Source organism: Oncorhynchus mykiss, chromosome 6 (genome assembly GCF_013265735.2).
Source record: "Oncorhynchus mykiss isolate Arlee chromosome 6, USDA_OmykA_1.1, whole genome shotgun sequence".
Classification (NCBI taxonomy): domain Eukaryota; kingdom Metazoa; phylum Chordata; class Actinopteri; order Salmoniformes; family Salmonidae; genus Oncorhynchus; species Oncorhynchus mykiss.
The window spans coordinates 48573982-48590360 of NC_048570.1; the positions used below are offsets into that span (position 1 = coordinate 48573982).

General features: G+C 46.7%; 1 protein-coding gene across 1 annotated transcript in view; it reads right to left on the reverse strand.

Annotated features, from left to right (window-relative positions):
- Nucleotides 1-16379, reverse strand: part of c5 (complement component 5) — a 73816-nt gene that overhangs the window by 22362 nt on the left and 35075 nt on the right. The window contains exons 18-28 of the mRNA XM_021606684.2: nt 13050-13134; nt 12673-12758; nt 12025-12173; nt 11460-11696; nt 10489-10549; nt 9384-9473; nt 8793-9005; nt 8453-8531; nt 7798-8050; nt 7531-7702; nt 7208-7413 (exon numbers count right to left, since the gene is read on the reverse strand). Coding sequence (XP_021462359.2) covers nt 7208-7413; nt 7531-7702; nt 7798-8050; nt 8453-8531; nt 8793-9005; nt 9384-9473; nt 10489-10549; nt 11460-11696; nt 12025-12173; nt 12673-12758; nt 13050-13134 — 1631 coding nt within the window. The remainder of the gene's footprint in view (nt 1-7207; nt 7414-7530; nt 7703-7797; nt 8051-8452; nt 8532-8792; nt 9006-9383; nt 9474-10488; nt 10550-11459; nt 11697-12024; nt 12174-12672; nt 12759-13049; nt 13135-16379) is intronic.

A 16379-nucleotide genomic window follows, 5' to 3' on the forward strand; every position in this document is an offset into this window, starting at 1 on the left:
AGTCAGCCAGGGGCCGCCAGTAAGCCAGGGGCCGCCAGTGCCGCCAGTAAGCCAGGGGCCGCCAGTAAGCCAGGGGCCGCCAGGGCCGCCAGTGCCGCCAGTCAGCCAGGGGCCGCCAGTAAGCCAGGGGCCGCCAGTGCCACCAGTCAGCCAGGGGCCGCCCGAGCAGCTGCCCCTCTGTCCCGAGCAGCTGCCGCCCCTCTGTCCCGAGCAGCTGCCGCCCCTCTGTCCCGAGCAGCTGCCGCCCCTCTGTCCCGAGCAGCTGCCGCCCCTCTGTCCCGAGCAGCTGCCGCCCCTCTGTCCCGAGCAGCTGCCCCTCTGCCCCGAGCTGCTATCGTCCCTCTGTCCCGAGCAGTTGTCCCTCTGTCCCGAGCAGCTGCTTCACCTCTGTCTCGAGCTGCCCCTCTGTCCCAAGCAGCCCCTCTGTCCAGTGGGGTCATTGAGAGGGGTGGTCATGGTGAGTAAGCCACGGAGGCGGACAATAAGGCGGACTAAGACAATGGTGAAGTGGGGTCCGCGTCCCGCGCCAGAGCCGCCACCGCGGACAGACGCCCACCCAGACCCTCCCCTATAGGTCAAGGTTTTGCGGAGTCCGCACCTTTGGGGGGGGGGGGTACTGTCACGTTCTGACCTCTATTTCCGTTGTTTTGTATTTATTTAGTATGGTCAGGGCGTGAGTTGGGTGGGCAGTCTATGTTTGTTTTTCTATGTTTTGGGGCATTTCTATGTTTTCGGCCTAGTATGGTTCTCAATCAGAGGCAGGTGTCATTAGTTGTCTCTGATTGAGAATCATACTTAGGTAGCCTGGGTTTCACTGTGTGTTGGTGGGTGATTGTTCCTGTCTCTGTGTTTGTTGTCACAGGATAGGCTGTATAGGTTTTCACGTTCCGTTTGTTGTTTTGTAGATTTGAGTTATTTCATGTATCGTTCAGTTTTCCATTAAAGAACATGAGTAACCACCACGCTGCTTTTTGGTCCGCTTCTCCTCCTACAGACGAACGTCGTTACAATCCTCCCCGAACAGCCTCCCTCCTATCTTTTCTGTCTTAAGTAACCTACAGTCTTTATCTGTGATTGAAAGGCACTGTACATAAAATTGTGTACTGGACATTAACAAAATCAACTTTTTCGTGTGCCTGTCACAAATTTCCAATAAGTTTTTTCACAATAATCTGTGATACTGGGTTGTGAATATCATTATAGAATAGGCCTATGCATAAAATGTATCTTCCAATTGCAACGTGTCCCTATGCCCACACATATTATCTCAATATACCATCAAACATCAAGTTAGGAATACCTCATTTCAAAATAAGCCATCATCACTGTCAAATGTGAATGATAATTCTTCACGTTTTACCGGTGAAATCTCCAAACTACATGCCTGCCAATCAAATGATCTCAATCAGCTTCATGGGAATATGCATTTAGATCTTCTTGAATTACTGTTTTGTGAACAAATTAAAGCATGTGGAGTTAACAAACTATTAGCCTTTCTTGTAGGCCTATTTTGTTTAAATTAAAGCTTAAATCCTGCCTAGTGGCGCGCCATGTTGAGTTTTGGCCACATTGGTGTAACATATTATAGGCCTACTATGCTACAGTATATGCTATTATATTCCGTTTTGTTAGGCTATGTAAAATACTAATTATTCATTAGGTTACGTGATCATACGAGACATTGATTTAGCTTTGATCTAACTTCAAGCCTACTAAACGAGCATCATTGTAAGAAGCGATACTCTTCTATTTGAAATAATAATCATAATAAGTGGGACTACTATGCTTAGACAACAGATCTTGATGAGGGTTATTTTAAGCGACTTGAGCGCCCTTTGAATCATGGTGCTGAAAGGACAGAACCATAATGAAGTGGTCACATATCGTTCTGGGTTCCACTGCGCAAGAGTGGTTCCACTGTGCAAGAGGGGGTCCGTGGAGATTTATGAACATCAAGGCAAACACGCAGTAAATTTGGATCCTAGGTCTCGTTGGTGTGATGATAAGGTTCATGCGGTGGATCAGTTTGTCAGTATACTCAATAGAGGTGGTGCGTTTCTGTCAGCTAAGCACTCGGACAGTAGGGCGAGTTCAAGTGAGCCCCAAGTCCATAACAAACTGTTTTGAGTACAGCTGTTTTAGCAACCCCTGATAGAGTTTAACTGCACCTGCTTCCTGACTCCCTGCGTCAACATTACAAGGTGGCTGTTCTTGTTAAGTCGGATTTGACCCGCTCAAAGTGGTCAAGCCCCCAATCGACGGGCCTCTGCACACTCACCTACAGTAATTCAACATTTGCACCGCTGCCAGAGAGAGAAGACAGGGGAAAAAACAATTTACAGTGCCTTAAGAAAGTATTCACACACCTTGACTAATTCCAAATGTTGTTGTGTTACAGCCTGAATTTACAATGGAGAACATTTAGATTGTATTGTACCTGGCCTACACAAAATACCCCAATATGTCAAAGTGAAATTATGTTTTTTTTTATTATTGCACTACCATCGGATCTATTGGCCAACGTGCAATCACTGGAAAACAGTGCATCGACAACGTCGTTCCCACAGTGACTGTACGTACATATCCCAACCAGAAGCCATGGATTACAGGCAACATCCGCACCGATCTAAAGGCTAGAGCTGGCACTTTCCAGGAGTGGGACACTAATCCGGACGTTTATAAGAAATCCCACTATGACCTCAGACGAACCATCAAACAGTCAACACGTCAATACAGGACTATGATTGAATCCTACTAATCCTACTCTGACGCTCATCGGATGTGGCAGGGCTTGAAAAATATTACGGACAACAAAGGTAAACCCAGCCGCAAGCTGCCCAGTGATGTGAGCCTACCAGACGAGCTTAATGCCTTTTATGTTTGTTTTCGAGGCAAGCAACACTGAAGCATGAATAAGACCACCAGCTGTTCTGGACGACTGTGTGATCACATTCAATGTTGTTCATTTTACTTTGACCTGTCCTGTTTTTAGAATATGTTGTTTGTTAACATGTCAGTGCATTTTTTTTGATTGGGCCAGATTAGGCTATTTGATCGAAAAAAACGTTTCCATTTCATTGCATGTTCATACATTTTATTTCCAGCCTGTAGGCTACAGAAAAGGCTGCATACTCTTTCTACCATCTGCTACATGATTTATGTTAGATCATTTCTTTGACGGAATGTTGGTGGAGCGCCGGAGTGATACGTCTTCTCGTCAATCTGCCACCATAGACGGCCGCCTAATCCACAGGAGAAGCTCAGCCATTAACACCATAGTACCCTGCAAGCTCATTATTAAACTCGGGGCCATGGGTCTGAACCCCGCCCTGTGCAACTTGGTCCTGGACTTCCTGATGTGCCGCCCCCAGGTGGTGAAGGCAGAAAACAACACCTACACTACGATGATCCTCAACACAGGGGCCCCACAAGGGTGCATGCTAAGCCCCCTCCTGTACTCTAGGTTCATGCTCAGCCCCCTCCTGTACTCGAGGCCACACACGCCTCCAACTCAATCATCAAGTTTGCAGACGACACAACAGTGGTAGGCCTGGAGGTGAGGGCCCTGACGAAGTGATGCCAGGAAAATAACCTGTCCTTCAATGTCAACAAAACAAAGGAGTTGATCGTGGACTTCAGGAGACAGCAGGGAGCACGGCCCCATCCACATCAACGTGGAGAAGGTGGAGAAGGTGAAAAGCTTAAACACCTTCTCAACGTCAACAGTAAAGAGGCGACTCTGGGATGCTGGCCTTCTAGGTAAAGTTCCTCTGTCCAGTGTCTGTGTTCTTTTGTCCATCTTAACCTTTTCTTTTTATTTGCCAGTCTGAGATATGGCTTTTTCTTTGCAACTCATTCAAGAAAGCCAGCGTCCCGGAAACGCCTCTTCACTATTGAAGTTGAGACTGGTGTTTTGCAGGTACTATTTAATGAAGCTGCCAGATGAGGACTTGTGAGGCGTCTGCTTCACAAACTAGACACTCTAATGTACTTGTCCTCTTGCTCAGTTGTGCACCGGGGCCTCCCACTCCTCTTTCTATTCTGGTTAGAGCCAGTTTGCACTGTTCTGTGAAGGGAGTAGTACACAGCGTTGTACGGGATCGTCAGTTTCTTGGCAATTTCTCGCATGGAATATAGCCTTCATTTCTCAGAACAAGAATAGACTTACGGGGGCCCCCGGGTGTCGCAGTGGTCTAAGGCACTGCATCACAGTGCTAGCTGTGCCACCAGAGACTCTGGGTTCAAGCCCAGGTTCGATATCCTTGCCTCACCACTCACTAGTGACTCCTGTGCTGGGCCGGGTCGCTAGGTGTACGGTGTCCCCTACAACACATTGGTGTGGTTGGCTTCCGGGTTGGATGTGCATTGTGTCAAGAAGCAGTGTGGCTAGGTTGGGTTGTGTTTCAGAGGATGCATGGCTCTCAACCTTCACCTCTCCTGAGTCCGTACGGGAGTTGCAGCGATGAGACAAGACTGTAACTACTACCAATTGGGGAGAAAAAAGGGGTAAAAAAAGAATAGACTGATGAGTTTTAGAAGAAAGTTATTTGTTTCTAGCCATTTTGAGCCTGTAATCGAACCCACAAATGCTGATGCTCCAGATACTCAACTGGTCTAAAGACGGCCAGCTTCTTTAATCAGAACAACAGTTTTCAGCTGTGCTAACATAATTGCAAAAGGATTTTCTAACGATCAATTAGCCTTTTAAAATTATAAACTTGGATTAGCTAACACAAAGTGCCATTAGAACACAGGAGTGATGGTTGCTGATAATGGGCCTCTGTACGCCTATGTAGATATTCCATAAAAATTCAGCCGTTTCCAGCTACAATAGTCATTTACAACATTAACAATGTCTACACTCTATTTCTGATCAAGTTGATGTTATATTTTCTTTAAAAAACAAGGACATTTCTAAGTGACTCCAAACTTTTGAACGGTAATGTATGTGTATGTGACCAATCAAATTTGATTTGATTTGATATCACTAATGAGCAGGCCGGCCCTGCTTGTAATTGCTAAGGACTGGAGAGTTATTCAGGATAAAAAGTCAAAAGAATGGAGCAATGCGCAGAGGAAAGCCTGGTTCAGTCTGCTTTCCACCAGACAATGAGAGATTAATTCACGTTTCAGCAGGACAATAACCCTAAAACACAAGGCCAAATCTACACTGGAGTTCCTTACCAAGAAGACAGTGAATGTTCCTGCGTGGCCGAGTTACAATTTTGACTTAAAATCTGCTTGAAAATCTATGGCAAGACTTGAAAATTGGACAGAGCTTGAAGAATTTTGAAAAGAATAAGGTGCAACTACTGTACAATTCATGTGTGCAAAGCTCTTAAGAGACTTACCCAGAAAGACTCACAGCTGTAATTGCAAAGGTGATTCTAAAATGTACTGACTCAGGAGTGTGAATAGTTATGTAAATTCAATATTTTTGTATTTCATTTTCAATACATTTGAAAAAAAATCTAAAAATATGATTTCACTTTTTCATTATGGGGGATTTTGTGTAGATGATGAGAATTTAGAATTTTGAATTCAGGCTGTAACACAATAAAATGTGAAATAAGTCAAGGGGTATGAATACTTTCTGAAGGCACTGGACCTACCTATAGGCTGCTATAGCCTGCATATTTATTTAGATTGTCATTCTATCATTTTCATGAAATTTTTATTTAGAATTTATCAGAATATATTTTCTATAAATATTTTTACCAACCCCGTGATACGGCAGCACTACGTCCCTGTAATGCCAATAAAGTTTTTAATTCGACTTTCAAAAGCAGCTCATACATAGAACATGTAAGAATGAACTTCATAGCCATTGAATTATACTGTGCATTGTAGGGAAATAATGGACACTCTAGAATGCCCTTTAAGCCAATCAGGACGACTATTCAACAATGCCAACATTGTTGAATACTCATTTTTGATTGGCTAGAGAGTGCATTATTTTACTATAATGTACAGTATAATTCAATGGCTATGAAGTTTATTCTTACATGTTCTATGTCGATTTTCATAATAGGAAGACTGATGGTTTGGCTCGCTAAGCTAGCTTGCTTGGTTACCAAGGCAACTACTGTTGCTGTCAAGTAAACTTGCTAGTTACTTCAGTGGATGTTGAACACATTTCTTTCAGCAAATGAAAACATTTCTAGCAGCAAATAATAGCCTTAGTATAAGCAGGATAATTAACTTGAGGCTCTAAGCGTTCCCTGCAAAATAATGCAACTCGGTGGAAGATAAGTGGCACACACCTTCCACTTCATGCCTTATTTTCCATATAATTCATTGATTACCCATGAAATATTATATACAGTGAGCTCCGAAAGTATTGGGACAGTGACACCTTTTTTTGTTTTGGCTCTGTACTCCAGCACTTTGGATTTGACTAAAGTAGGGACTAATTAACTTATATGTTTTTTAAAGTAGTCAAAAGTTTAGTATTTGGTCCCATATTCCTAGCACGCAATGATTACATCAAGCTTCTGACTCTACAAACTTGTAATGATGAGTGAGAAGTTACAGACGCACAAATGGTATACACCCAAGACATGCTAACCTCTCACCATTACAGAAACAGGGGAGGTTAGCATTTTTTGGGGGGGTATGATACTTATTTGCCTCTAACTTTCTCCATCATTATTCACGATTCAGTCAGAATTATCTGTAATCATGGTACCATCCACATTCATGTTAGAAACATATTATATTCTTATTTACAATAAAAGTGACTCCCAAAATGACACAATACATTATTTACCATTCATTTCTATTGGGAACATAATAATCTGAAACACAAACAAAACTAACAGCAAATGCATCTAACAAGTTTGAAGACTCACAAGCTTGATGTAATCATTGCGTGCTAGGAATATGGGACAAATACTAAACTTTGGACTACTTTAATAAACATATAAGTTAATTAGTCCCAACAGTTTTGGTCCCCTAAAATGGGGGGGACTATGTACAAAATGTCCTAAATGACAAATTAAAAAATACTTGTTATGTATATTGAGACCTGGGTTCAAATAGTAGGCCTATTTTGTTTTCTTTCAAATACTTTAACTGCGCTTGTTTGAGCCGGTCTGGCGTACTGTAACCTGCCCATTTTGCATTTCGTTCAGGCAGGCTCAATCCAATGCTCAAAGAATATGAAAGTAAATACTATCTGATACTAGTGTTAGTATTGCTATGGAACCTGAGTTGAGTGAAAGCCCCCTCCATAGCGCTGGTCCTGGGTCAGCCAGTTGATGATGGGCAGGGCGTAGTTGTGTTTGGCTTTGATCAAGCCTGTGAGTAGGACGTAGGAGGTGGTCTCCACGGTCTGGGCCGATGCCTTGTCAGGCTTTAGCGGGTTCAGACGGGCATCTATCTCATGCCAGTAACGATATTCAACTGGGTTTCCTTCACAAGAAGACACAAGAATACAGACATCACAAGATTATACTGATAATTTGGAGCTACATTGAATTCTAAATTGTATCCAGTAACTTTCGCCTCAGATTCCACACCACTTCGTACCTTTTTCCCTGGCTTGCTTCTCAAGGCCATCATACAGGATCACGGATTGCATGCTGTCCCTGTCGTCCAGTGTGAGAGCATAGGCAGCCACAGCTTTCGCATACAGGCTTTTCACCCGGGGAGCATGATCAGAGATGTAGCCAGCAGCACGTTTCAGAGCCAAACTAAACTCCTGAGGATAATCACACAAGTCTAGGTTACCACATGGTACTGGAAATATTAGAGCCTATATTTGATAGCCTACTTCCACATTTGCTATAGCCTCACCAGCAAGCCACAATTTTCCACCGACATGGCAGTCTTGATCCCAATCATGACGAAGGATGTGAAGAAGACTGATTGATCCACGGAATCTACACTTGCACCCTGTACTCTGGGACAGAAGGAGAATTCACGGAAGGAACCATCCTCATTTTGAGCCTTGTTGATCAGCCAGAAGATGGAGTTAGACAACATGTCACTGTCTACTTTGACGTATTTGTCCACCTGTCCCAAAGTCTTCACCACAAGAGCTGTTAACCTACAGGAGAGTCGGTCACAACAACACAACAAGGTGAGGTGCATGAGACAGCGCCCTGAGTTTCTTCTAGCCTAGTTGCTGACCCATACTGTATTTACTGTATATATATATGCTGACTGGCAGCAAGAAGGACAACAGAAAGATGACTACATTTGATTACTACATTTGACTACATTTACACAGGCAGCCCAATTCTTAAATGTTTCCCACTAAATTGGACTTTGACCAATCACATTAGATCATTTTCAGAGCGGATCTGGTCAAAAGACCAATTAGTGAAAAAAACTATCCGAATTGGGCTGGCTGCCTGTGGCATGACAATGATAGGGAAACTTCCTGGTCCAGCACACAGTATGGGACCAGGCTCTGTCTGTTCAACCCTATACCAAGCAGCAGACTCACCATGTACTAGCCTCCTTGTCTTTCCACATGCTGTAACTAAATTCACGAGGCCTCTTAAAAGATAGGATGCTTGTGATGCCTTAACGACACAGAACAACAAAAAAACACAATTGAGCAACACCAATTCAAAGCTCATGAAACAAAAAGATTACAATTTTATTTCAACTTTGTTTTACCAAATGTTGAAGTTAGGAAACTTTTTCGCAAGGAGGACTTAGCAAACAAAGCAAGGGATTCTAAACAACATGTTCCTGTAGAACAGGATAATAATGTAATGTTGTGTTCACATTTGTATTTTAGAGAAACAATAAGTGTAAAAAAAAAAGAGTGAATCTCCCACCCTCTCTGATCTTCCTCTTAAGCTCCAGGGGACTGTTGTGTTCCTCTAGGCCCATGATGTCCCAACGGCCCGTGGTCTCCAGGTAGTGGTAGACAAAGTAGATGGGGAGGACTCTCATGATCTCGCCCTCAGCGGAGCCACTGGGTAGGTTGACAAGCTGGCGCAGGCCATCAGGGTTGTTCAAGATAGCCAGCACCTCTCCCAAAATCTCACCTAAAAGATGTGGTGAGGAGGATACAGGCTCATTTAAATGCAAGATGGAGAGGGAGTAAAAGGAAGGAGTGATAACAATTAGACACAATAACAAAGATTACGATAATGAGGTAAGGTTAGGCTATGAGATTACGATTTCTACAATTATTTTAGGCTAAAAAAAAGAGCAACTGGGTGCAATTCACAAATCATACGGCACAACTTATTTATATGATCTTAAAGACATGATCAATAACTTGATATTGTAGAGTTTCAGAAATTATACACATTTCTATCATTTCTGCTGTTGAAGTTCTGCCACATTTGAGGAAACAAATAGATATCACAGTGCAACCTCTATAGCATACCATATCATTACAATAGAATAGAATAAAATACCATTAATAGTAAGGAGACGTTCCACAGAGGTCTTAGGCACCAGTTGTGAAGGAATGGTATTACTGAGTTCTACCTTCCTGCTGGCGGCGCCTGATACACACAACACAGAACATACATCAGCAGTTAGGAGAAATGATATCAACAATGGCCAACAAGTCGAATGTCTATGTGTGGAGCATGTGCATCCAATGGAATGCTTTGTTCATCAATTTGTTTTGTTTTTCCAAGAAAAGACAGCCCAGCATTACAGAATATGTATTGTTTAGGAGTGATGATCCACAGGAGGCTGGTGAGGGGAGGACGGCTCATAATAATGGCTGGAATGGAGTAAATGGAATGGAATCAAACACATGGAAACCATGTGTGTGAAGTGTTCCATACCATTACATTTATTCCGTTCCAGCCAATACTATGAGCCTGTCCTCCCCAATTAAGGTGCCACTAGCCACCTGTGATAGAGATAGAAATTAAGCAGGCAGAACCATGACACAGAGGTTTGGAGAGTATACTAAGAAAGATATTATAGTTCATGTACTGTATATCTGCAGTAGCTTTAGGACACAACATCGGGAGTCTGTGTATTGGTTAAACTCCCTGAGTTGTGCATCTTTCTGGTGGGTGGCAATGGAAAATAACCCAACCACAATATAGCCGGCTTAACCACCCAAAAAAATCTACAAAGGTATATGTATAATCTCTAGGAATTCTACTTACAGACTAAAGTGAATTGTGTCCAACTTTTGTCCGAACCACATCATATTCCTGCTGAGTTAAACAGTGGGCTGGCATTACACCATGCACTTCACATGAAACTTCCTACAACAAAATCTACCATATGGAGGTTCGGACAAAAGTTAGATTCAGTTGTTGATTTGATAGCGAGGGATACATTTCACTTTACGTCTGGTAAGTAGAATTCCTACAGCTTATACATATGCCTTTGTTGGCTTCTGTTGACAGGAAAAGTATTTTTGGTGAAGCAGGATATATTGTGGTAGGGTTATTTTCCTTCACCACACACCAGAACGATGCACAACTCAGGTCCAATACACAGACTGCCGATGTTGTGTCCCAGCACTAATGTGAAATAGCATTGAGCCCATACCATAAAGACCCTGTGGGTCCAGTTTTCCTCCGCTGAGGTCCTCAGTCCTGATGCCTTCAGGCTGATGAAAAGACAGATAATACACAGCTTTTAAAACATCATACATATACTGTACATAATATACGTGTATGTAATCACAATATTCACAATATTCACAATATTCATTAGGCAGTTGCAAAGATGTTAAAGAGATATATATATATATATATATTTTTTTTTTTTTAATTTTACCCCTTTTTCGTGGTATCCAATTGTTGTAGTAGCTACTATCTTGTCTCATCGCTACAACTCCCGTACGGGCTCGGGAGAGACGAAGGTTGAAAGTCCTCCGATACACAACCCAACCAAGCCGCACTGCTTCTTAACACAGCGCGCATCCAACCCGGAAGCCAGCCGCACCAATGCGCCGGAGGAAACACTGTGCACCTGGCCACCTTGGTTAGCGCACACTGCGCCCAGCCCGCCACAGGAGTCGCTGGTGCGCGATGAGACAAGGACACCCCTACCGACCAAGCCCTCCCTAACCCGGGCGACGCTAGGCCAATTGTGCGTCGCCCCACGGACCTCCCGGTCGCGGCCGGTTAAGACAGAGCCTGGGCGCGAACCCAGGGACTCTGATGGCACAGCTGGCGCTGTGCCATCCGGGAGGCGTAACCACTGCGCCACCCGGGAGGCATTAAAGAGATATTTTACTGAGAAAACACATTATCGTTTTTTTTTCTCGATGCAGTCCAAAACATTTTTTTGCATGTCATCAGTTTTCAAGATAGAGCACTTAGTAAAAATCTAAAAGTGTGATGATGATGCATTTTGTGTCAGTTCCATTTTGCATCATCATCCCCCCCTTTTGTTTTGTCATATCCTCAATAATACCAGAGGGTTCGCAACTGTATAATGGTGCGGATGACGCTCATTCTAGTACAGTTAAGTGCAGAAGTAGCAGCAGTTGAACTAGTCGCCTATAAGCTTACCACTACACGGATCGTCTTCACAATTTGGTCGTTGAACCTTGACTTGTCAGTGTGTAAGGTGAATGTGAGAGTGTGACTCCCCACTTCCAAGGCCATGAGAGTGAAGGTGACAAGACCAACTGAGCCGCTTTCCAAAAGAGAGGTCTTGTCACAGTTGGTAGTCTTTATGCCGTCATCTTTCGTTGGTTTTCCTTGGAACAGGCACACCCCTGCCCCAGCGGTCAGAGTTACACAATACTAGCCACGGATGATACAGACAGAAAGAAGAATGGAAGCAATAAGATGCAAGTAAATCAGTACTTAAAATGGGCAGGTATACACCGGTACTGAATACCAGTAACTTGATTTTTGACTGCTTGAGTACCGGCACATCCTATAGAATATTGTCTTCACAAAAAACAGTAATACTGGCCCTTATTTCATTCCACTTCAAGCACATCATAAATTCACCAAAATATGCATTATATGATAAATGTTTTCAATCCTAATGACATGAATAATACCAGGTAAATGTTTTTTTATTATTTTCAATGCATTTCAATAGAACCTCATTTACTGGCTTCACCTTAATATTGTCTTCTGCCTGGTTATAGACGGAGCCTCGCAGCTCGATCTGCTCTCCACGCACCATGGAATAGGGCAGGGGCACATCTACACTCACTGCCTGAGTAACTGAGACCTTGATGGGGTCCGCCACACAGATCCCTGAGCTCCCTGGGAAGAATAAGAAAAACATTAACAACAAAACCGGGGCGACCAAGGGTTGATTCACTCTTCTGTTTTGAGCCAAGCTTTGCTGGCCTGGCTACACAACTAAAATGGCAGCGGGGAGCCATGTAGCTCATACAGGAATGATAAAGGCCTAGTGACCAATTAAAAATATATATATATTGTGATTTATCAGGGAATGCTGAATGACCCACATCAACCCTACTTCCCTCGGCTATGACAACTACCATAGTTCCTGGAACTGTGCTGGAAAGGACAATGTGTAGAGAAAATACTAGAGCCTGCATGGTACGGTTCGGGTTGGCACAATGTGTGAAAGGGGTACAACTGACTGTGTAGAATAGTGGCTAAGGACTCCAGCAAAGATAGTTGCTATTATATGGATGAAAAAATAAGATTGCTTGGTGTGTTGAATGACTGTGGTAAATGTACCTAATTTCTCCTGTAGGTGGTGCTAGGCGTCAGTGTTTGTTCACCAACTTACCCTCCTTCTTGAACACGCCGACAGCTTTTATCTCCCAAGTGGTCAGAGAGTCTGGGAGATTTCTGTTCAAGGTAATCTGCCCTGACCTAGTTGATGACAACAGTAACACACTTACTTGGCCTCAGGTCAACCAAGACACAAGGGCCACTGGGCTAGCACACTCCCCTTTTAGATACTGTTAGATAACGGTACATTCAATTAACATAGAGAATACAATTGTTAAATCTGTCTTTCAGTATTGTCTCACGTAACTTACTTTGCATTAATTGTCAACCTTAATGTTCTATATTTAATATCTCTTCCAGGTAAGAAGATATATTGCATTTATAGTTTGTTTATATTTTTTATGCTATGCCAAGAACCTTTGTTTTTCTCACCTGACTGGTTGTACTTCCCATAGCCAGCTCTCTGGGAAGTAGCTGCGTATCTGAGTGGGCATCAGGTCAAAGAGAATAGCCATCTCTGCATAGAAAAGGCAGGGATTGTCAGTTAAAACACAACTATGCTGACCCTCAACACGGGGACTCTCAGGGGTGCCTGCTAAGTCCACTCCTGTACTCCCTGTTCACCTGCGACTGCATGACTCCAACACCATCATTACTTTTGCTGATGATACAATGGAGCTCCCTGCTATCCAGGACCATTGTGAACCAGAACAGGACCACAAAAAAATCCACAGGACCACAACAGGGACTACCCACTGGGCACACACTGGTTGATTCAATGTTGTTGCAACGTAATTTGACAATGTATTGTGACATGGAATCACTCCGAATTTACTTTCACATACAGCTTGTACAAGAAAAGTTTGAGGAGTTACTGTTCAATGTTATTTATGTAGTCTACGCAAATTAGTATGGAAGCTGATCAATGTCAAAATGTGTTAACATGATAGCTCAGCTTAATTGTACACAGTTTGTTTCCAAAGTTAAGCAGAGTACATAGAGGTAGGCATTTGGATGATGGACTTGTTCTCACTGATGTGCATTACCTCTCATACAGCAGTAGAAGTCAATGTCCAGGCAGAAATCGTTGGACTGTGACTTCAGATTTTATTTCAAGGTTGATAGCTTGACATTGAAACAATGACATTGATTAAAGAATACAATTTTATTATCAACATTGAAACAAGGGAAAATCAAATGTGTGCCCCGTTTCAAGAAACTATGCGTATGTCGCACATCAGTACTTTCCAGGAGTGTCACGTTCTGACCTCTATTTCCTTTGTTTTTGTATTTATTTAGTATGGTCAGGGCGTGAGTTGGGTGGGCAGTCTATGTTTGTTTTTCTATGTTTTGGGGCAGTTCTATGTTTTCGGCCTAGTATGGTTCTCAATCAGAGGCAGGTGTCATTAGTTGTCTCTGATTGAGAATCATACTTAGGTAGCCTGGGTTTCACTGTGTGTTTGTGGGTGATTGTTCCTGTTTTTGTGTTTGCACCAGACAGGGCTGTTTTGAGTTCTCACGTTTCTTGTTTTTTCGTTAGTTTGTTCATGTATAGTGTCGTCAATAAATTACAATGAACAACCACCACGCTGCGCTTTGGTCCGCCTCTACTTCACAAGAAGAGAATCGTTACAGAATCACCCACCACAACAGGACCAAGCGGTGTGGTAATGGGCAAAGGAAAAAGCAGCAGCAGGAGCAGCGCGAGGAGGTATGGACATGGGAGGACGAATTAGACGGTAAAGGACCTTGGGCTCAGCCAGGAGAGTATCGCCGCCCCAAGGAAGAACGGGAGGCGGCGAAAGCGGAGAGGCGCTGGTATGAGGAGGCAGCGCGGCGTCGTGGATGGAAGCCCGGGAGTCAGCCCCAAAAATTTCTTGGGGGGGGGCTAACAGGGAGTATGGCTACGCCAGGTAGGAGACCTGAGCCAACTTCCTGTGGTTACCGGGGGGCTAGAGAGACCGGGCAGGCACCGTGTTATGCTGTGGAGCGCACGGTGTCCCCAGTGCGGGTGCACAGCCCGGTGCGGTACATTCCAGCTCCGCGTATCGGCCGGGCTAGAGTGGGCATCGAGCCAAGTGCCATGAAGCCGGCTCTATGCATCTGGTCTCCAGTGCGTCTCCTTGGGCCGGCTTACATGGCACCAGCCTTGCGCACGGTGTCCCCGGTTCGCCTGCATAGCCCAGTGCGGGCTATTCCACCTCGCCGCACTGGCAGGGCGACCGGGACCATTCAACCGGGTAAGGTTGGGCAGGCTCGGTGCTCAAGAGCTCCAGTGCGCCTGCACGGCCCGGTCTATCCGTCACCACCTCCACACCCCAGCCCTCCGGTGGCAGCTCCCCGTACCAGGCTGTCTCTCCGGCCCATCCGTCCAGAGCCTTCCTCCTCTCCAGCGCTGCCGGAGTCTCCCGCCTCTCCGGCGCTACCAGAGCCTTCCTCCTCTCCAGCGCTGCCGGAGTCTCCCGTCTGTCCGGCGCCTCTGCCGGAGTCTCCCGTCTGTCCGGCGCCTCTGCCGGAGTCTCCCGTCTGTCCGGCGCCGCTGCCGGAGCCTCCCGTCTGTCCGGCGCCGCTGCCGGAGCCTCCCGCCTGTCCGGCGCCTCTGCCGGAGCCTCCCGCCTGTCCGGCGCCTCTGCCGGAGCCTCCCGCCTGTCCGGCGCCTCTGCCGGAGCCTCCCGCCTGTCCGGCGCCTCTGCCGGAGCCTCCCGCCTGTCCGGCGCCTCTGCCGGAGCCTCCCGCCTGTCCGGCGCCTCTGCCGGAGCCTCCCGCCTGTCCGGCGCCTCTGCCGGAGCCTCCCGCCTGTCCGGCGCCTCTGCCGGAGCCTCCCGCCTGTCCGGCGCCTCTGCCGGAGCCTCCCGCCTGTCCGGCGCCTCTGCCGGAGCCTCCCGCCTGTCCGGCGCCTCTGCCGGAGCTTCCCGTCTGCCCGGCGCCATCGGAGCTTCCCGTCTGCCCAACGCCGCCAGCGCCGCCCGTCTGCCCAGCGCCGCCAGCGCCGCCCGTCTGCCCAGCGCCGCCAGCGCCGCCCGTCTGCCCAGCGCCGCCAGCGCCGCCCGTCTGCCCAGCGCCGCCAGCGCCGCCCGTCTGCCCAGCGCCGCCAGCGCCGCCCGTCTGCCCAGCGCCGCCAGTGCCGCCCGTCAGCCAGGAGCCGCCAGTGCCGCCCGTCAGCCAGGAGCCGCCAGTGCCGCCCGTCAGCCAGGGGCCGCCAGTGCCGCCAGTCAGCCAGGGGCCGCCAGTGCCGCCAGTCAGCCAGGGGCCGCCAGTGCCGCCAGTCAACCAGGGGCCGCCAGTGCCGCCAGTCAGCCCAGCGCCAGCGCCGCCAGTCAGCCAGGGGCCGCCAGTGCCGCCAGTCAGCCAGGGGCCGCCAGTCAGCCAGGGGCCGCCAGTGCCGCCAGTCAGCCAGGGGCTGCTAGAGCCCCTCCGCCCGGAGCAGCTGTCCCTCTGTCCCGAGCAGCTGTCCCTCTGTCCCGAGCAGCTGTCCCTCTGTCCCGAGCAGCTGTCCCTCTGTCCCGAGCAGCTGTCCCTCTGTCCCGAGAAGCTGCCCCTCTGTCCCAAGCAGCCCCTCTGTCCAGTGGGGTCATTGAGAGGGGTGGGCATGGTGAGTAAGCCACGGAGGCGGACAATAAGGCGGACTGAGACAATGGCGAAGTGGGGTCCGCGTCCCGCGCCAGAGCCGCCACCGCGGACAGACGCCCACCCAGACCCTCCCCTATAGGTCAAGGTTTTGCGGCCGGAGTCCGCACCTTTGGGGGGGGGTACTGTCACGTT